We start from the raw sequence: 21,078 nt of genomic DNA, 5'->3' as shown, positions 1-21,078 counted from the left end.
TGTGTACCAAAATCTCTGGATAGTGCGATCGAATTTTGTTTCACTTTTTTGTTTAGGTACAATTTCTAAACATCATCCAGTAAACATGTGTCACTTGTGATGTCGGCTTTGACAGTCCCACCCTGAAGCATCTTCCCAGAACAGCTGAGCCAAACCTTGCAGGTGGGTCCAAGGCACTTCTGCAGATTGATCCGATCCACTTCCTGCTCCATTTCACCATTGAAGTTGTAATAGGCCATGTCCCCCACCAGCAGGGCGTTGTGAGAGACAGGCAGGAGGCCCCACTTCATGGCTGACACCTTTAGGGAGACGATGGAATGGTTAGCACCTGCAGCTCCCCCCGCCCCTTTCCTCAGAGTGGCACAGTCAAGTTCTAGGCTGGGGACATGAGAAATGCACTACCCTTTGACTCTCCTCTCGGGTCTTCCTTCCTGGCTGCTGCCTCTAATGTCTTTCCATCAGTTTTCACAGCAGCCATATCACCTTTTAAAATTGCTGCAAAGAATGATCTTGAGAAAGCTATGGCTTCTTCCTACCCCCTTCTTTGCTCTTGTCCTAGGACTCTGGGAAGAGGCAGAGGGTGGTGGATTTGGCACCAGGCTGGGGTGAATCAGGGTCCAAGGTCCCCTAGGGTGGGTTTATGGAGACCCTCAGCCTTGAGGTTAGTGCAGAAACATCCACAACTTCTCGCCAACAGGGAGGCCCATTGTGAAGCCCCATTTTATTAGTAGCAGGGCAATAAGAGTGCCACGGGATGGGGTTAGAACCCTGTTGGAAACCCTACACACCATGCCCTGCCTTTTATTATAATCAAGAAGTGTGGAAAGGTTTAGGAGAGCCTTCATTCATTTTGCCCCATGAGTAAGACCAGGCTCTGCACACTTGGCACAAATATGTCATCCAGTCTTGGTCCAAATTCTGGAAAGTCTGAGTCCGTGCTCATAACCAGTGTGCTTCACTGAGAAAACCACAGCCCAGTGGCAAGTCTGCTCTGCCCCTATAGGTGTGTGGCCTGGAGAGTCAGGAAGATGGGGTAAAGGTTGAGACAACCAGAACTGGTTGTCCGCTGTCTTTCTAAGTGACGTTGCCGTGTCTTAGGCATCCAAGGAGAAATCACCAGAGACCCTAAGGGGACACTCTGCTCTTTGAAGAGGGGGAGGCTTCCTTCTACTGTCTCCCAGTTTTCCATGTTCCTGTCCCCAGCTCTCAGCCCACCCTGAGCCATGAAAAGTGGGCAAGTCCAGGTTCCCAACATCTTCTATCAAGCTCTCTCCCACCAGAGCCTGGGTTGGGGGGCAGGGGGGAGAAGGAACCAGCCTTCGATCCAATACAACTGACCTGAATAGAGAAACTCAAGAGGTGCTGTCATGTGGGTAAGTGATGCCAGTTTGTGTATGTGGCAGGGTGGGGGATGCAGTTGGGTGGACATCACACATCTTTACCTTATCTCCCCAAACCAAGACTTCCATAGTTAGAAAAATGGACAGGATTAGGGTCCCCACTGTGGGGGTTCCTTCTCTTCACTTTGGTATGAGTTCCAGGAAATCTTTCCAGAACTGTTCAAACAATGAGATTGTCACTAGCTTGGGAGTCTTATGTCTTTCCTCAGGTAGAATCTCAGAGAAGAGGGTAGCATGGGTCTGCTGCTGGCCTCAGGGAGTCAAATACTGGCAGAAGAGCTGACACTCACCGCTGCTGTGGCCGGTGTGTGCAGGTGGATGATACAGCGCACGTCAGGTCTGGCTGCGTAGATGGCCGAGTGCAGACAGAAGCCTGTGGTGTCCACTGGGAAGCAGCTGCTGCCCTTTTCTACCACCTCTCCCAGGATATTCACCTTGATCTGGGACAGGGAAGAAAACAGACTTACGACCCTCTTATCGAACATGCCCCCTGGAGCCCAGGGTGAGATCTCCCTGCAGCTGGTCATTAGCCTAACTTATTGACAAGAAGCTAGATTTTAGTTTCTAAAAATCACGACAGCTTTGGCCTTTTAAACTATAGCACCATGATATCCTGAAAGCAGTACACAGGGCAGTTCCACACATTGCCCATCACCCTCACTCCAGAAGGCCCAGGCAGACAAGATGGTACAAAGAAAGGGAGAGACTCGTGTGGGGAAGGGATGCTATTGACGCCATTTGTTTAAGCAGAAGCATCAGTAAGATGTTCAACAAATCCCCTCTTACGAAATTATATTTTAAGTGAATTTTACAGAATGAACATGACTTCAAAGTGGCGACCCCTGGTTACCTCTGCCCAGTCTTTCCCTGCTGCCCTGGTCTAAGTCTGTTTATCCTGTGGGCTCCTGAGGATTCCACTCTTTCATCACCATTTCAATCTAGGAGCTCCTCCTTTGCTCCCTCCACCTCCTACTGAGTTCCGTGCCCGTGCCCTAGGCGCCCCAAGCTTCCTTCATCTCTATCAGAGCACTCTTCGGTTTGAGTTTCATCACTGATTGCCTCCCCTGCTCCCCCCACCCGACCATGAATGCCTTAGAGACAGAGCCTGTGCAGTCTTTGTGTCTGTGGTCCCAGCCTTACTCTGCCATGATCTCCTTGGGTGGCCCTGTGTAAGTTATGTACCCTCACTGGGCACCAGTGCCTTCTCCTGCCTGCAAAGTGGCCTTAACAGCCCTGGAGGTCCTGCCCTGCCCTGATGTTCTGTGGCTTTGTCAGCCCGTTCTTCTGAGTACCTGGACTCAACATACGTGTCTCAAGCCTGGCAGAGGCCCCGAGGTGGTAGCCTCCTCTCCCAGGCTCATGGCACAACAGCTGCGACCCACAAATCTAAGGAACATTGGGCCTCTTCTGCTTCTAAGACAGCCCTTCCTACTGTCTTTCCTCCTCCCACCTAGACATCGTCCTCGATTGCAACCAACTTCTGGAATTTTCTCCTGACCACACCTAAGAGGTGCAGGAGGACTGAAAGCAGTCCCAGAAGCTGTTTCTAATGGCACCACCATGAGACAAGTCTTGCATTGCTTTGGGACAAAGCACTGGCTTTCATCTAATGTATTCCCCATTCAGAAAGGCCTTCCCACTCCCAGCCTTTGTGGTAAATCCCAGACTCAGAGGACCAGGCCCATCTCTCCCTCCTCCCTCCTACTGCACCTCACATGGGGTTTTGTGGTCACATCATGCTCTGGGGACTCAGTTTGTTTTGGTGCCCATGTGTATTTTCTGCCCTACCCGATTTGGAGCTCCACCAGCGACAGGACAGCAGTGGATAATCTGGAGATGATCTATCATTGTAGGAGCAGAGGGGGTGCTGTCATTTCAATGGGGAATGGGTAGTGAGATGCTGGACTGTACTCACCAGACTGGATGCAGTGACTTCGCTGCAAGAAACTCCCTTAGGGCTAATCAGGAAGTGATCCTGCTCCTTGCTGACTCTCAGCTGGAGGAAAGACACATGTTCTCAGTGGCAAGAAGGGAAGAGATCATTGCTTGAATCTCCTCTTCCCCTGAATCCATTGCACCCAAATCTTCCTCTCAAGAACCCTTATCTCCCCCCCATCCTAACCCAAGAGCAATGAAGAGGACTTGGCTTTTATGTGGAACTGGGGAAATGGAGCTGCAAGAGGAATCACTCGATGGTCAAGGGTAGTCCTAGAAGTAGGATCCAAGAGTTCCCCGATCCTCATCCAGAGAAGTGTCCCCTGGGCGGGTGACCACAGTGGTTATAAACCTTGGAAGGGCGCAGTGCATTTTGGCCAAAGGGCATGAGCAGTCTCATGGCTATGCCAACAATCAGGAGTTCTCCCTTTGGGTTTTGTGGGGGCCACACACAGTGAGTGTCCCCCCTAGTCCCAGACGCTCTCCTCACCGTGACATAGGTGTCGCTCAGCTGGGCCCAGCCGTAGAGGTCCAGGAGTCGGTACACACTGCTCATCTTGCACCGCATCAGCCGCTCCCCCTTGGCCAGGTTCAAGGAGTCAGCCGTGTGAAGGTCATTGATGGGCGTCATCATGGAGAAGTCTGCAAGGGCACAGGGCAGGGACAGCGCCGCTCTTAGGGTCAGGGGCTCCTGCCTGCCCCCCACGTCCTTGGCCTAGCCCTACAACTGCATGAGAGACTTTCACGAGCAGGGAATTCAACACTCTGACATTTACCCAAGGAGAGAAAATCCACAGATGGATAGTTGTGCCCAATAAAGTCCTCTGCTTATTTGGGTAAGAATAGCATTGCTTTTGGTCAAAAATCATGGCAAGACTCAAGGCCATGGAATGAAGGGTTCTCAAAAGGCCAGGCTTACCATAAATCCTAACGGTGGAATTTCAATAAAAGCAAGAATAAAAATAAGTTTCTTTTCGAGTGGAAATATTTGTATAGTTCATCAGTTTTTATGAAGAAGTTACTAATCCTTAGAACTGCAATTATATTGTTGTAACTATACCATGTCATTTTTCTCAGATTTGGAAACAGAGCAAATAGAATGCCAAGTCAGCTTGGAAGTAAATTCCTCAATTTTTTTTAACAAGTGATAAACTTCCAGAAGTCACTGTGGCTGTGATTGGCTGAAGGGCTGCAGGCCTCAGGCAGGCTACATTTGCTCCCCTCTGGATGTGAGTCCCTTGGTTCTTTACAGTTTCTTTCTGGGAATTTAGGGGACTGTGGAAGGGATTTCCAAATGGACGTAGAGGTTTGGTAGTCTTGTCCTCAGGGCATCCAAAGGGTCTAGGAGTTGACGTCCTGTCTGTCCCGTTAACCATGATGACTGCTGCCTGCAAACCTCAGGAAGGCAGAAGAGGGCATCTGAGCCCCAGAACTCTGATTAGTCAGTGTCTAGGAACCAATAAGAGAATCAATAGGAAAAGGTTCCGGCTTAAAATGATGTCTGGCTGGAAGCCTCCTGATGCTGCTTCTCCCAGCATCCTATTATTAACTTTAATGGATTAAAATGCTCTTGGGAAGCTTCCGCCATCTCTACAAACCTTGTTACTACACAATGTGATGTATGCCCTGGACCAGGTTTGCCATTAGTTGAAATAATAAGATGGTCTGTGAATGTGAGGGTGGGCTGGGTGCTGTTGGCCCTACACAAAGCAAGCAGAGCAAGCCTCGAACACCCCATGTCAGGAAAATGCGCCCAAAGGGCCTGTGCCCACCAGAATGGTACACCACTGGGGCATGTGTCCAGTAAACATAGTTGACCCACTCAAGTGGCAAGAAGAGCAACAAGGACACTCCAAAATCAAGTTTCTAATTCAAATGGATCAGTGTGGGCTCCCTCCTCCTCTCTGTGCTTCCCCCAGACGAGAAATTACCTCTTTGTTTCACCCCAGGCAGCAAGAAGGGAGTCATATCAAAACCATACGGCCCCAGGCAAAGCCAGGCAGGTGGGCTGTTGTTGGGACTTCAGACCCAGAGTTCTTTGAATCCTTCTCTTACAAATAACTGTAGAGTCCCAGTGATGACCAGGAGGCCAGAATAGGACTGAAAACGCCCCATCACATCCTCTGGGTCCTGTAGCAGAGTTCCCCTCCCTGACTCAGCGAGTATTACTCCACCCACAGGCCTGAGGGCAGGAGAAGAGAACCGAGGGCTCCATAGGAGTCTCCATCCTCTGCTCTCAAGGTCTTTTTTTTTTTTTAATGTTTCAATTACAGTTGACATTCAATATTTTTTATTTTAGTTTCAGGTGTACGGCATAGTGGTTAGACATTTATATAGGTTATGAAGTGATCCCTCAATCAGTCTAGTACCCACCTGGCACTATACAAAGTTACTACAACATTATTGACTATATTCTCTATGTTGAACTTTACATCTACTTGAGTATTTTGAACCTGCCGATTTGTATTTCTTAATCCCTTCAGCATTTTCACCCCAACACCCCCCCATCTGGAAACCATCAATTTATTCTCTTTATCCATGAGTCTATTTCTGTTTTATTTGTTCATTTATTTTGTTCTTTAGATTCCACATATAAGTGAGATCATATGGTATTTGTCTTTCTCAGTCTGACTTAATTCACTTAGCATAATACCCTCTCGGTCCACCCATGTTGTCAAAAATGGTAAGATTTTATTCTTTCTAATGGCTGAGTAATATTCCATTGTATGTACCATATCTTTTTTATCCAATCACCTATTAATGGGCACCGAGGTTGCTTCCACATCTTGGCTATTGTAAAGCTGCAGTGAACCTAAGGGTGCAGATATCTTTTCGAATTAGTGTTTTGGATTTCTTCAGATAAATACTCAAAAGTGGAATTGCTGGGTCATAAGGTAGTTCCATTTTAAATTTTTTGAGGAACCTCCATACTGTTTTCCATAGCAGTTGCACCAATTTAAAATCCTACCAACAGTGCACGAGAGTTGTTCTAAAGGTCTTAATAGAAAGAATGCTTATTCTGACCAGCCTCACAAAAGTTAGGATGGCTGAGCTAGGCTTATGACTCAGATCTAAGCCATTTCTTTACTCACATGACTTCAGAAAACAGAAAAAGATGAAAACTCACCAAGCCCCTCAAAAGCTAAGACTGAAAGACACACTCTTGCAAACAAACAAAACAAAACAACAGATTCTAAGGCAAATGGAGCTGGACAAAGACAAACCTCTCTGGGCTTGAATGCATGACACTTTGACTTTCCCTCTCCACATTCCCTCACTCAGATACCCTGGATGTGCACTGATCAGATTTCCAGTCATCCGACTGTCTTCGGGATGATGCTGGTAACTGAGGCAATGGGAATCCTGGTCAGACCTATTTCTCTTTCAAAAGGAAGAGTATACAGACAGAGACATGAAAACGGTGAGAGAGAACATGATAGATACGGGAGACAAAGACCAGACAACTAGCATACAGATAATCAGTATTAATCTGACAGAAAACATTTCTGGACTGAAAAACAGAACTATGTATATAAATTATACGGATTTACTGCCTTCTGGGGCAGAGGGGCACTGTCTATAAAAAGAAAAAGCCTACAATTACATGCTGCCTGGCAACATTTCTGAAATATAAGGAGAAGAATCCACAAATATCTAAAAAATATCTGGTTAATGGCAATAGAACAAAAAATAGGTTGTTTCAGATTTCTCTAATATAGCAATAGATGCCAAAAAACAATGCTATAGGAGGTTTGCACAAAACAAACACTACAGTAAAGTGATATAACCAGGTAAAAATAAAAGAATTATCAAAAGTATGCCAGGCAATTGTAAACAAAAATTAAACAGAGGTCGTAATATTATTATCAAAGTAGAAGTCAAGGAAAACAATATTCTTTTGGATAAAGAGAGCCGTTTTGTAGGTCATTTTATATGGTTAAAGGTATAGCGAAAAAGAACACTTATGCTCTGAATGACATCTCACCAAGATATACAAAGCAACAGCGATCAGAAATGCAAAGAGAACTGAACAGAAGTCAAATACAGCAGAAGACAACACAACTCTAACTTTTGACAAAATCAGAAACAATAAGTGAAGATATAAATTAAATACTATACCCTAGAAATAGTCTATACCCATATATCACTTTTAAATGATATTACTAGGCCACAAAGAAAATCTCAATAAGTCCTGAACATAAACATTATATAGGTCACATTTTCTAAACATATGTAATAAAATTAAACATTACCAACAAATCTTTAAAAGAATACAAACTCAACCATTTGAAAATGAGAAAATACACTCCCATATAGCTCTTAGAATAAAAATAAAATCAAAATAGTGACCTCCTATCTAGAAATTAGCAATAAAGGAAATACTAGGTCAAAATTCACGAGATAAGACCAAACTTAGACAACAACAAAAAATTCATAGGTTTAAATGTCTTTATTATTGAATTAAATATGAAAAGAAGTCATCCATTTTATTCTTCAGAAAAAAATATAAACAACAACAAAAAAGAAAACTTATGGAAAATAATTAATGAATATAAAAACAAAAGCAATAAGTTGGGAATAAGAAAATTAGTAGAACCAAAATGTAAATCCAAGAATTGGCTTATGTGGGAAGATCTATGAATAAACCAACGTCTGGATTGGCCAGTAAAGAGGAAAGTGGGAAAACACAGCTCCAGGAATAGGAACCGGAGGTCATCTTATTCATAGCAGAAAGTTTAAATGATTAAATAATATTGTAAATCACTCTAATAATTTTGAAAAGCTCCACAAAATGGATTGTTTTATACAAAATATATGACCAACATTTGCTCAGGAAGCAGCTAAATAATTTTTTTAAAAATCCCAGATGAAACTGAGAAAAAAAATTTTATCAAAAATATCCCAGATCTGGCTGGCCCAGTGGCTCAGGCAGTTAGAGCTCCATGCTCCTGACTCCCAGGCTGCTGGTTTGATTCCCACAAGGGCCAGTGGGCTCTCAACCACAAGGTTGCCGGTTCAATTCCTCGAGTCCCGCAAGGGATGGTGGGCTGCACCCCCTGCAACTAGCAACGGCAACTGAACCTGGAGCTAAGCTGCGCCCTCCACAACTAAGACTGAAAGGACAACAACTTGACTTGGAAAAAAGGCCTGGTAGTACACACTGTTCCCCCAATAAAGTCCTGTTCTCCTTCCCCAATAAAATCTTAATAAAGAAAAATATCCCAGGTCTAGATGGTTTTACAAGTGAATAATAAATCTTCAAAAATCATTGACTTCTTATCTTATTTAAACTCCATTAGGGCAACGGAAATAAAGATTGCCAGAAAAGTGAACTAACTGCTGACCAATCTCATGTGTGAATATGGATCCAAAAATCCTTCATAACAGTCTAGCTAATCAAACCCTGAAGAGTATTTTTAAAAGAATGTATCAAGACCAGGAATGATTTATTTCGGGAATGGAAAAAGAATTCAATATTCAGAAATCTATTAATATAACTTATCACATCAATAGTTCAAGGGAAAAAAATCAATAAATGCCCAAAATGCATTTCATAAAATTCAACATCCATTGCTGAGAAAAATCCATATCGAACTAAAATAAAAAGGTATTTCCTCAACATGATAAAGAATAACTATCTCAAACTCTTGTGGTAAAAGAATTTCCATTAAAGTCAGAAACAAGACCAGGATGATTACTCTCTAATCTATTATTAAATATTATTCTGAGAGTTCTCACAAATGCAATGAGAAAACTGGAAAAATAAACCAAAGAGTAAATGTTGGAATGAAGGATGCAAAAACGACTATTATGTGCAGATTATGTGATTTTTCTATATACAACACCAAAGAATTAACTGAGAAGATATTAGAATTTAAGAGTTTGATAAGAGGCTAGTTTAAACATATATATCCAATGATTTCCCCAGATGACAGCAAAAACCGTAAAGAAAATTGAATAGAGAAAGAATCATTTAAAAGGACAAAATTACATAAAGTTTCCAGGATAAACATAACAAGAAATTAGTTGGGATTATACGAAAATAACTCCTAAACTTTTCTGACGGACATTAAAGAAGAATTAAATAGAACTACATTATTTCTGAAAAGATTTAAAATTCACTCATGCAAATATTTCTTATGTACCTACTATGTGCCAGACATTTTCCTAAATCCAGTACATTATATCCTAAGTCCAGGATGTAGCAGGGAACAAAACATACAAATACTCTTTCCCCGTGGAACTTACATTCTAATATAAAATTGTAAATTTATAAATTCTCCACCAAATCAATCTATCCATTCAATGTAATCCCAATCAAAATCCAAAAAGGAATTTTTTGAGGTAGATGAGGAGACTTGATAAAATACTTCTAAAGTTATTCTAAAGAATAAACTTGTTGAGAAAATTTGGCAAATGAATATTTTCAAATGATAAACCATGGGGAAAGTGCTTCTAAACATACAATCAAAAGCAGAACACAAGAAAAATAACAATGGATTCAACTACGTGGAAATTAGAGTTCTACAAGACAAAAACATAATGAATAAAATTAAAAGGCAAACCAGACACTGGGAAAAACTGCAATATATTTGATAGATAATAGGGGCATAGTCTTACTTTATAAAGATTTGAAAATCTGTAAGGAAAAGAATACAGAAGTAGGAACACTGCAAAGGACATGATAGGCAATTTACTACAGAAATAAAATCATGTCCAACATGTATATGAAAATACATCCAACCTCATTAGTAACTGCACATTAAAACACAAATAAAGTACTTTTTATTGCCTATCAAATCATGAGGGTGAAACAAATGATAACACATACTGTGGATCAGGGTGGAGGAAATGGGCACTGTAGTGTGTGGCTGGTGGGAATATAAGTTGGTTCCATCTTTCTCCAGGGTAATTTGACATTATGCATTAAAGTCTATAAAACATTGCATTACTTCAATCGAGCAATTCTGCTTCTAGTGATTTATCTTAAAATAGTCATGGACATAATCACAGATTTAGGTACAAGAATGTTTATTGCATTGTTGTTCATAATAGCAAAAAGTAGAAACAACCTAAAAGTCCAAAAATAGGAGATTGATAAAACTATGGCATATTCAGCTATGCCGTAGAATAGCATACATCCACCCAAAATTATATCATAGAACCTATTTTCATTATGTGAAAAATTAGTCAAGACATATTAAGGCTATTAAATGTGTATAGATAATGTGACTTCATTTTTGTTTGCATAATCTATATAAAGAGAAAAGGGTTGGAAAGGTATCAAAATATTGATTTCTTGGTTGTAAGAACACAGGATAATAATTTCCCTTTCTTGAATATTTTCCTGATTTCCCACCATAATCTTGTATTCATCTTGTTGAGAAGTATTTTTTGATGTTTGTTTCTTAAAGGTTGTGGGCAGAGCTTCAGAGCCCAGGAAGATGGGTTTGTGCCCAGCCCTGGCTGCTCTTGACCCTGGTCTGTAGAGTCAGGTTGGCCTGTCCAGTGAGGCCTGGAGACACTGGTTTCAATAGCCTCTTCCCATCCCCCCACTCCATCTCCAAAGGAGTGGCTCCAACGGATCGAGGGAAGAATAGCCTGAGTCAGAGGACACCACTAACATGAAGAAATTCTTTGGTTCTATACCCATAGCTAGAGGTATCAGGGAGCAGAATCTTCACTCTCCACTCTCCACACCTGGGCCTTCAAGCAGAGGCCACGTAAGGAACCTTGAGTTGCAAAGCTCTTCCCTTCCTGCTACTCCACTGATGAGGTGGGGATGGGGCTGGGGTGGGGGGAGCCTATATGGGCTGCCTTTCCTCTCAGAGCAATGACACGGTGTTATCCTTTCCCCACCCCCAGCAGAACCAGAACCAAGTTCTCCCTTGAGTCACCACCACCACCCCCTTCCTATTTCCGGGCATCAGGGATAATTCTCCTGTGGGTCTTTAAATCGCAGCCGCATCAGAAGCAGTTTTAAGCAGGTACCTCTCTGGCTGCTGCTCAGCTCCCCCAGGTCTGCTAATGCAACTGCAGCACTCACCCCGTAGCCTGGCAACCAAGCTGCTTCTTGCTGCTCCTTCCTCTCTTTCCCACCCCACTTCCCCCACCCTCTGCTCCTGGCAGCTCCCCAGCTCCCCACGTACTCATGGAAGATGTTGGGAAGACTGCGTGGGAGGTGCTGGCCATGAAGTCCGCGATCTGCCGCAGGGCCCAGATGTTGGAGGAGTTGTTCCCCTTCTTCATCTGCTCCTGGATGAGGCCTTCCAGCTCTTCCCTAAAAGACTGAAGTCCCCAAGGTGCTGGTTCCCCCCAGTGCATCTCATGCCAGAGACCAAGGCCCCTCTTCCACATGCCCACCCTGCCCGTGGGTCAGCTAGGCTGGGGCCACACTTGGGATCCCTGGGCCCCAGCGGACATCGGGCAATTCCACTGAGATGTTGCTCTAGCAGTTTGGGGAGCAACAAGGAAATGCTGGGAATGGATCCTGTTCCCTTTGCCCTATGGGAAGTAGTCCAGATTCCAGGTCCTTACAGTGTGTAAGTGATAGGCAAGACCCCTTCCCCCATCAGACTTGGCAGGACTTCATTTTAGTAATTGAGACATTTTCAAAGGCAGAACTGAATGAAAAAAGTGTGCCATATTCCCCGTCCAGCAGCCATGCCTATGGCTCTTCTGAGCTTCAGTTTCCTCAGTTTCAGAAAGATTTGATGACCTCTGAAGTCACCTCCACTTCTCATGTCCTATTATTCTAAGCTGGGCGTTTCAGACCGTCAGGCTATGACTAAAGCATGGCTGCCCAGCATGTGGCAGTGGGGAACACTCAGGAGGAAATATGGAGAAAGCTACTTAGATGTTGGTGAATCTATAAAAAGACAGACACAGCCTGAGTTCCTCCCATTCCCATCTCCTGCCTGAGGATAGAGTCCCATCCTTTCAGGCCCAGAAACTTAAGTCAGCCAATTCTCTTACCACACCTGCCATCCCTTCTAGTCATACTCTGGGGTTTTTCTATCACCCAATGCTTTTAGCACCTACCATATTCCTTCAGGCTCCCCAACATTGTCTGTCACCAAGACCTCAGGCCCCTCCCTCGCTGCTCCTCTGTGAGGCCTGAGCATTCACTGTGTGCTCTCAGCCAGGGTCACACATGGCTTGTGTAATGCCCTGGCTCCCCAGTGTGGGAACTGAGGCAGAGCTGGAGATGCCAGCTCCATCCCTGGGCTTCCCGGCCCTTGGAATTAGGCACTGTTTCCCGAGGACCCCGCAGCTCTACCGCCCTCAAACTCCCATTGCCTCTATCCACATTGCTCCTCCTCCCTCCCCACCCAAGGGCCTGCCCCACACTTCTACGCCAGTGGCCCATTAGACCCACTCTGTCCTTCCAAATGCACCACTTGCCTCAAGGCTGAGCTCTGCGTCCATGGCAGCCAGGCACCAACTAACCTCAAGGCCGGAGCCTTGGTGGGGTGATCCTGACTTGCCCTCCCTTCCCTGGCCCCTGGCCCGTAGCCCCCCAAACCCTCCATTCCTCCTGCCTCCTGGGATTTCCAGGCTCTGCTCACCGCTGCCCCATGCATGTCAATCTTATTGACCCAACAGTGAGCTCTGTGTGGTGTTCAGAAAGGGGAGCCCCAAAACTTCCACGTGGCGCCCCCTGCTGGCCTCCGGTTTACACGAATTTGTTCGTTGTGACAGCTTTTGGCTGAGGAGGTAAGATGGGAACTGAGGCTCAGAAGGGGCACAGGAAACTGAGGTGGGGCTCCTGTCTATCGACCCACCTCCCCCCACCACCGAGAAAATAGCCTGCACATAAACCAGGTTTTGCCATCCACCAGTGACTAGAGACAGAAGCAAACTCCCACGTTACCCCCCTCTTGCTCCGAGGGCTGAAAATTGCCGGGACCAAGTGGAAGAGTAGTTATCTTTCCTGTTCACCCAGATGAGTCAGCGCCGCCCCCTCTTCACCTCGTCCCTGCCCGCCCCGCCCGGTCTGGGTCAGACCCCACTCACAGGGCTCTGCAGAATCATGGTGACGCGCTTCTTCTGCTCCATCAGGTTGAAGTCCTGCCGCAGGTCCGCCGCACGGTTGCGAAGACGCATGTACTCAGGGTCGTCCTCAGAGAAGCGGTCGAAGTACTGTTGCCTCTGCGGGGGTGGTGGGGAGGCGGCCTCGGGGACAGTCTCCTCACTCATTGTCCTGGGGGGTTTACAATCCACTCCTGGAACCCTGCAGAGAAGGGAAGTGGGGGCGGACAGGTTGGTGCTCCCAGCTGGGGTACACGGGTCCTAAAGCAGAGGGACTGAATTCACAGTGGAATTGTGGCTGTTCCCAGGAGGGTGTAAAAAGGAGCCGCGGATTCCAGGGCCGAGCGCTGGCAGCTGCCGATCTACAGGGGGCGCCAATGGACCATTGTACTAAATGAAAATATGTGACAGGCTCAGGGGTCCACCACCCTTCCCTGACCATCCGGGCTTAAAAGACCATCCTCTGGTTGAAGTAAACAGTTCTCCCAGTGCAAGCATGACCTGCAGATCTTTTTGAGCATTTCTGTGATGCATATCTACGCAGTGTAAAGTTATTTACGGGGAATTAGTACTTCACCTAAAATATAAAAAGCCTCTAAGAAGCCTCTTGAAAAAATTTGGTGGGAAATTCACAAAAGAAAAGGGAAGAGAGAGCGGGAAGTACTAAAACATGGGAAACGCTCTGCACAATGCTTTTCTGCACAACTTTAACTTTGCTCTGGCCTCTGGAAAAGAATTATTGGTGAATCTGTTCTATAAAACATGTCTCCATGCAGATTCAGATTCTTATTCCAAGTTTAAAAGAGGTGTGCAGTTTTCATTAATGGAAAATTAGTTTCTCCAAAACCAAACTAAGTATTGAGAAATAGCCAAATGATAAACACTATTTGAAGGGCACCAGGTTACCAGGCTGCCCAGAGTCCATCTAGACCTGGTCCCTGGAGTGAGGACTAGGGCAGCATTTGGAAAGTTGGGTGGGGAAAAGGACGTATTTTTCTACTCAGGCATGCTTTTTTAAATGCCTGCATGATGAATGAAGGAATGTCTTCTGTGGCCGTATCAGAGCGCATCTGTAGTTCCAGCCTCTGCTCCCCAGCTATGGGGCTTTGGCCACACCAGTCTCCCTCTGTGTCAGCACTGCTAGGCCCTCAAATCTGAGTTATAGCCCTTCACCACCTGGGGGGGGGGGGGGGGGACTTACAAAGCTTTAGTCTTCTCCTTGTTGACAGATCCCCTTCTCAGGGAAGGAAGGCAAGTGTCTTGATTGAATAAAACCTAGCTTTTGAACACGAGTAGGGAGATACTAACAAAAAAGCAATCCATGAGATCAGGACACCTAGCTTTCGTCCTTAAGCTGCCCCTGCCTCACTTTACGTCCAGGGTTCTCCTTCCACCAGGAGGCAGAGTGCTCTCTCGTTCTCTCAGAGCCTCTCTGGTCCTGATCTGCTCTGCTTCCTCAGCTGACCCTGTTAGCCCAAGCCTTAGTCTTCTTTCCAACCAGCAGCTCATTACAAAAGAGGCCTTGCTGAGCTAGCAAAGCTTATTCTTGTTGTGGGTGAGCTGTCTGACCTCTTCTTCCCTGTTCTGTCAGGACTCAACCCTCTACCTCACAATTCCTCTGAGTGGGGTGGGCAAGGATGATGCATTAGGTAAGAGATTTGGGAGTCCACCCCTTTAGTCCAGAATCCTCAGGTGACGTTTCTTTCTTTTTCTTTTTTTGCATTTTTTTCCCTTCTGGGGAAGGGCAAACCGCAAGTTCAAGGGAAGGTACATGGACAGGGTCCCTCAAGAATCAACTGCTGGCCTGAACCCTTGGCCTAAAACAGTGGTTCCTCACCTTGCATGCACAATGGAATCACCAGGGAAACTTTAAAAAATACTGATATCAGAGATTTTAATGCTATTAATTTGGACATCAAGATTTTTAAAAACTCCCTGGGCAATTCTAATGGGCAGCCAGGGTTTTACCACTGGCTAGATGTTCATGGTTGTAACATGTAAGGAAAGGTATCCATTCCAGGTATTAGCCATTTGTAGCGAGCCTGCCAAAGATGGCACAAAGCGTCATATTTCTAATGCTAGTGTCAGGTGCCATTTCCCATGGTTGTTCAGGCCCCTCCTCCGACTCCAACCATCCCCTGCCACCACACCCTTGACCTGGGACAGCCGTAGTGCTCCAAATTCCACCCAAACCCCACTTTTGTAAGTTTACCAAACCATGACCTCTGATCTTAACTCTTTCACTAATTAGTCACCTCCTTGTGAAAGCCCTCACCAGATCTCCCCCTTACCAGTCCTGTCCATGGGATGGAGTCTGGGACTGGCAGCCCAAGACAAACATTCTTTACGGAAATATTCTGAAGCATAATTGCCACGTTGCTAGAATGGTTGAGGTTGTACTTCATAACATTTAAAGCCCTCACAATGAGTGCATTGGATGTGAGCCTGGAGAGCCACGCGTTCCTTACAACTCCAGGTCCCACCTGAACTACCTGAACCTCAGCTTCTCTAGACTAGGATTTTGACCCGCACAGCCTGGTCCGGATCCTTCCTGGCCTAAATCCTTTCCATCACACAAGAAAAGGCTGATCCTCTCCCCTTCCCCTTGGAGTGGCTGCATTTCCCAGGAATGGATCTGTGAAGGCTCTGAAGCAGCTCTGCCCTTTCTGAAGCACCAGGGATAAAGAAGTTCTGGCCTGATGGACAAGTGCCCACACCACCATGCCCCCAGGCCTGCCTTTGCTTGTTAGAGCCCAGCCCCAGAGGGCTGCTCCAGGGGGGGAGGAAATGGAAGCCCTGACTCCCTCACTGTGACAGCGGGAGCCTGCTCCAACCCTTTGGCTTTGTGAACCAGAGGCATCCTTTTGTGCTCCTTCCTTCCCTTCCCAAAAGATTTCATAGGCAATCAAAGTTGTGTGCAACATGGCGTAGTGGTAAAAGCATGGACTCTGGAACAAGACAATGAGGTCAAATCTCAGCTATGCCACTTCTTAGCTGTATGATCTTGGGCAAGTTACTTTAGCTGTATGATCTTGGGCAAGCCACGCTCTGTGCCTCAGTTTCCCCATATATAACATGGGGATTACATTTAAGTACCTCTTCAGGTTGTTGTGAGGATTAGATGAGTTAGTGTGTGTGAAATACGTACTTATGACAGTGCCTGGTGTACAGCAAGTGCTCTTAAGCATTTGCTCTTATTATGTGACATTTAGCAGCTAGAATCATCGTAGCATTAAGGACTCAAGTAATGAGAGGTGTGTGATTCAATTGTAAACAGGTGCATACTAAATAACTGTAATTATGTTTTAGTCCAAAAACGAATTTGATCGTGAGCTATGTGAACAAAAAGAGAACCGTCCAGAAAAATACTGATGAGAATGCCTTAGTTCTTTGACCAGATAGTGGGCACATGTCAACCTGGAGATCACAGAAAGAGGGTAAGCAGGCTCCTGAGGACCAGAGATGGCCAGCACATGTTACACAGGTGTGAAATCATAAAGAGTGCATCTGGTCTTGTCCCTGGTTCCTGGCACAGAGCTTCAAAAACCCTTGGGATTTCTCAAATGTCCAAAAGACTTTCGGAGTGTCTTCTGTTATTCCTAATGAGCCCCTTTCACCAAACCTGAGTTGATGCAAATGAGGTGATTTCTGGTAGGCCCTGAGGTAGTTTCCAGGGAGTGACGGGCCACCAAGAAAGACCAAGCATGTGATTAGAGGGTTGCAACTTCACCCCACCCCCAGCCATGGAGGAAGGGAGGAGAAGGGGCTGGAGATGAGGTTCAATCAAGTGGCAAATGATGTAAACAATTATGCCTAGTAATAAAGCCCTTCCCCCACCAACATGCCGCCCCATTAAAAATCTTGGGGAAGCCTCCCGATTGGTGAGCACATGGCTCTGCTGGGATGGTGACACATGTGCATTCCACAAGGAGGGCACTGAAGCTCTGTGTCCCTACTCCCAGCCCCCAGACCCTGCCCTAGGTGTTGCTTCCATTTGGCAGTTCTTGAGTTGGCTCTTTTATCATAAAACTGTAACGGCAGTTACCATGTCTTCAGTGAGTTCTGTGATTAGTCTATTGAATTACAGAAACTGAAGGAGGGATGTAGGAACCCCCAAATTTATATCCTAATCAGTCAGTAGTGCAGGTGACCTGGGGACCCCACTGTAGCTGGCCTCTAAAGTGAGGGCAGTTTTGTAGGCGACTTTTCTCTTTAACTTGTGCTGGTCAACTTGTGTGCCCTTTGACTCAGGTTAGTGTCAGAACTGAGTTGAATCATAGGACATCCAGGTGGTGTCAGAGAATTGGTGATGAAGCAGCACAGGCAACTTCTATTCATGATTTGTTTTCATTCCCAGGACCACTCTATGAGGCAGACATTATTGTCCCAGTTTTACAGATAAAGAAACTGTATCAGAGAGGTTAACTAGCTTGCCCAAGATCACACAGCTGACAGTGGAGTCAGGATTTCACCCAGGATTGTCTGTGGCTCCAGAGGCTGCACTCCCCCACTCCAGTTGTCCCCAAATATCTGTTGGGCTGCCATATGAGAGAGGGATTAGGCTGATTCCTTAGAGCCTCAGGAGCCAGAACCAGGAAAGCAGGCAGACAGATTCTAGCAGAGGGTGTGAGGAAGAACTTTCTACCAGCAGGAACTTCTCAGTAACAGGCAGCCTCCTGGACGGCGAGCTCTGTCCTGGGCATCAGGGAGGACTACGGAGGCAGTAGAGGGGCTTCCACCGCAGCTGGAAGGAGTCCATGGTAGCTCTTGAGTGAGCAGAATTGGGGGACTTTATGCGATGAGTGTCTAGAAACTCATGCTGGTGAGATGGGCCCACCCAAAAAGTGTGCCCCACCCACACGAGCACCAAAAACTACTGATGAATTACCGGGAGGCTGAACCGGCCTTGCCCCAGGCTGCCTCTTCTCAGCGTCCGGCCTGTGCACCCAGCTCCACTCTCAGGGACGCCGTCCACATCTAAAGGATTTCAGACATCTGGGTGGAAACTGGAAAACACAAACATGACAAATATCAGGGTCCTGCCTGCACTACCAGGACTCCTGAACCCTGTTTTTACAGGATCGTTAGGTGTTGATTTATTTTAAGGACTCCTGGGAAATTCTTAAAAATGACCTTAAAATGAATTTTTGTTTTAAAAGCAAATTATGTCTATGAAAAAGTAAAGAGAGCTTCATTATCTTTACAACTGGGATCAAAATTCCTTTCAAAGAAAGGAATTGGAAAATCCCTTTGCTGAGTGTTAGCCAGCGAGGCCCAGAGGAGGGAGGCCGCTCTGCTCGATGGAGGAGCTGAATGTGAGCCCCTAGGGGCCAAGAGCTGCTGGACCAGAAGGGATATGACGCCTGCCTCACACGCCCCTCCCCGAAAATACTGCACTAATAGCTGCTACACTCACAGATGTGGTGTGAGTGATTTCTGGATGCAGCCCAGAGACAGAAGAAGCCTAAAGAACATCACACCCCAGGCAAGTGGAAGGGTTTGGAGTTGCTCAGGCCAGGAATTGGTGGATTCCAGACATTTTCACCCAGCGTTCCAGAAAGGCCCCCTGCTAATACCTGGGTAACAGGTCAAATGTAAAGTTGTTAATATCTTACAAACAAAGCTGAGTCGCTACCCCACAAAGTACTGGGGATCAAGGTCTTCAAAGGGTTAATCATGGAAATGTTTTTTGTGTGTTTTTTTTAAAGGCAAGTGGTAGTTGTCCATTTTCACTTGGAGCGCTATGGTTCAGACCCAGGGATGCTTGTCTCATCCAGGGCCAGCAGCACCCCCGACCCTACCTCCACCCCCACCCCAAAACCTGCTAAGGTTTGAATTGTCGGAGTCAGACTTATTTCTTGTGTCCACCAAGAAAATTAATCCTTAGCGGCGAAGGGACGTGTGCCATTCATGTAAGAAGACAGACATCAGATAAGTATACACTGTACACAAGAATTCTCTTCCCAATCTCCATCGGAGTTGAAATTCCACTATTAGAGCTCCATTCCTTGGCTTCTGGGGTTATCCCCTGATTGCAATGAAAAGAGTCCTGAGAGGTATTGTAAGCAAATGTGTTATCTGTAAAACTCTCACCTGTGGTACCGAAACTATCAAATCTCTGATTGCAGAGTCAGGCTGAGCAGGCTCAGGATGGGCACGGGATCAACAAGTCTTAATGAAGGAAAGGGAAGAGAAGAGGACTGATGCCAGGGCCACCAAGAGGGTGCAGCACCTTGGGCAGGGTTGCCACCTGGGTGGGCCTCTGGGGACCCTGGCCTGTCACCCTGAGACTACTGCGGAATCCAGGCCAGCACCACCACCCATTCAGCCTTCGCTTTCTCCAGCACACACTTCAAGAGCCTAGCTTGCCCCAGCTTCCAGACACCCAGGCCCCTTGGGCAGAGCTAGGAAGCAGGGGTGGGTGCCCCACATAGTAAGGACGGCAGCATCAACGCCCCCAGGGCGCCTGACACCTCCAGGGAGACATGGAACCTCTGGCCACCTGCTCTCAGCTCTCAGTGTGCAGTCAAGCTGACCTGGGAGGTGGAAGAGTTAGGATATGGGATTCCAACTCTAGCTGGCCATCCACTAGACTATGAACCTGGACAAGTCACAGCACTCTGGGCCTCTGCCTCCTGGATGTCCCATGGCCACCTTGAAATCGACCTGTCTGAACAGACCATTACTCCAGCCAACCCTGCAGCAGAGCCTCCCTTCCCCAGCCAGGCCCTCCTCTCTGCACCCCGCCCCCAGCCAGCCACCTCACCAAGGGCCCCGGAAGGCAGCCTCCCGTCCTCGCTCTGCTCACACTGCACACCTCCCTGCTCTGTCACCAAGTTCTCTGGCTTTACGTCTTACATATCTCCCTATCCAGAGCACCACGGTCCGAATCAAGCCCACATCTCTCCACGCCTTTCACAGTCTCTGCCCGGTCTTTCCTCTCTCATACCTGTGTCCAGTCAGTAGCCAGAGTTGCCACTTTACAAAAGCAAATCTGGCCCATGCCTGTCACGGCCCTACTAAAAACCTATCCGTCGCTCTCATCACCTGAGGCAGTGTTCCTTCATCGTTTTTTCTAATTCCTGCTCCTCTAGGCAAACTTTGGTCAAATTTAGATTGTATTACAAAGTGCTAGGTATGATAGGCATTCTTTTCATATTTATCAAATGTAAAATTTTAACTCTGAATTTGCTTTTCCAAACCAAACACATGTTCCATGTTGGAAATTCAAACCCACACATCCCAACCAGGGGACTAGGGAGCTGTGCCTCTCTTGCTCTGGCCACCCGTTCCTCTTGAGGACTGCCACCCTGCAGAATGGGGTCCAAGCTCTGAGCTGGCACAAAAAGCCCCATAGGCTGCTCAGTGGCCGCCCCCACCCTCCCTGCCTATCACTGGAGCTCCAGAGCTACCCCTAGCACCTGGAAGGTTCCAGGCTGCTTCCGCCTTGGGGAAGGTCCACGCTCGTCTCCGCCTGGAGCACTCTTTGCCGTTTGCCTTCCCCCTTCAGCTCAGGTTGTCCTGTCCTCTGGGAAGCCTTCCTCCCATACCCCTGTCCCTTAGGCTCTCACATCACCATTATTCACCACTGTCATTGCACTTACAGCCCAACAGCAACAATCTATTACTATGAGCTCCTATTGGGCAAGGGCTATGTCTTCAGCATTTCTCTGTTCCCCATGTTGCCACAAGAACCAGTGCCAGGTAGGTG

General features: G+C 46.5%; 1 protein-coding gene across 4 annotated transcripts in view; it reads right to left on the bottom strand.

Moving 5' to 3' along the window:
- The window catches only part of ADD2 (adducin 2), a 99,309-nt gene that overhangs the window by 30,467 nt on the left and 47,764 nt on the right, over positions 1–21,078 (bottom strand). For 3 of the 4 annotated variants that reach the window (XM_088796097.1, XM_088796099.1, XM_088796098.1), the window contains 7 exons: positions 18,256–18,373; positions 13,353–13,569; positions 11,486–11,624; positions 3,826–3,977; positions 3,316–3,396; positions 1,691–1,840; positions 156–299 (listed from right to left, as the gene is read on the bottom strand). In XM_088796097.1, the coding sequence (XP_088652223.1) occupies positions 156–299; positions 1,691–1,840; positions 3,316–3,396; positions 3,826–3,977; positions 11,486–11,624; positions 13,353–13,535 (849 nt within the window). In that variant the 5' untranslated portion in view covers positions 13,536–13,569; positions 18,256–18,373. Of the gene's footprint in view, positions 1–155; positions 300–1,690; positions 1,841–3,315; positions 3,397–3,825; positions 3,978–11,485; positions 11,625–13,352; positions 13,570–18,255; positions 18,374–19,460; positions 19,481–21,078 lie in introns of those variants that run through there. The other variant, XM_088796100.1, reaches the window with a different exon arrangement.

Source organism: Rhinolophus sinicus, chromosome 2, assembly GCF_057876585.1.
Source record: "Rhinolophus sinicus isolate RSI-liver-muscle chromosome 2, RSI-T2T, whole genome shotgun sequence".
Taxonomy (NCBI): Eukaryota; Metazoa; Chordata; class Mammalia; order Chiroptera; family Rhinolophidae; genus Rhinolophus; species Rhinolophus sinicus.
The sequence above is the reverse complement of the archived record's forward strand: the minus strand, read 5'-3'. Positions and strand labels throughout refer to the sequence as shown.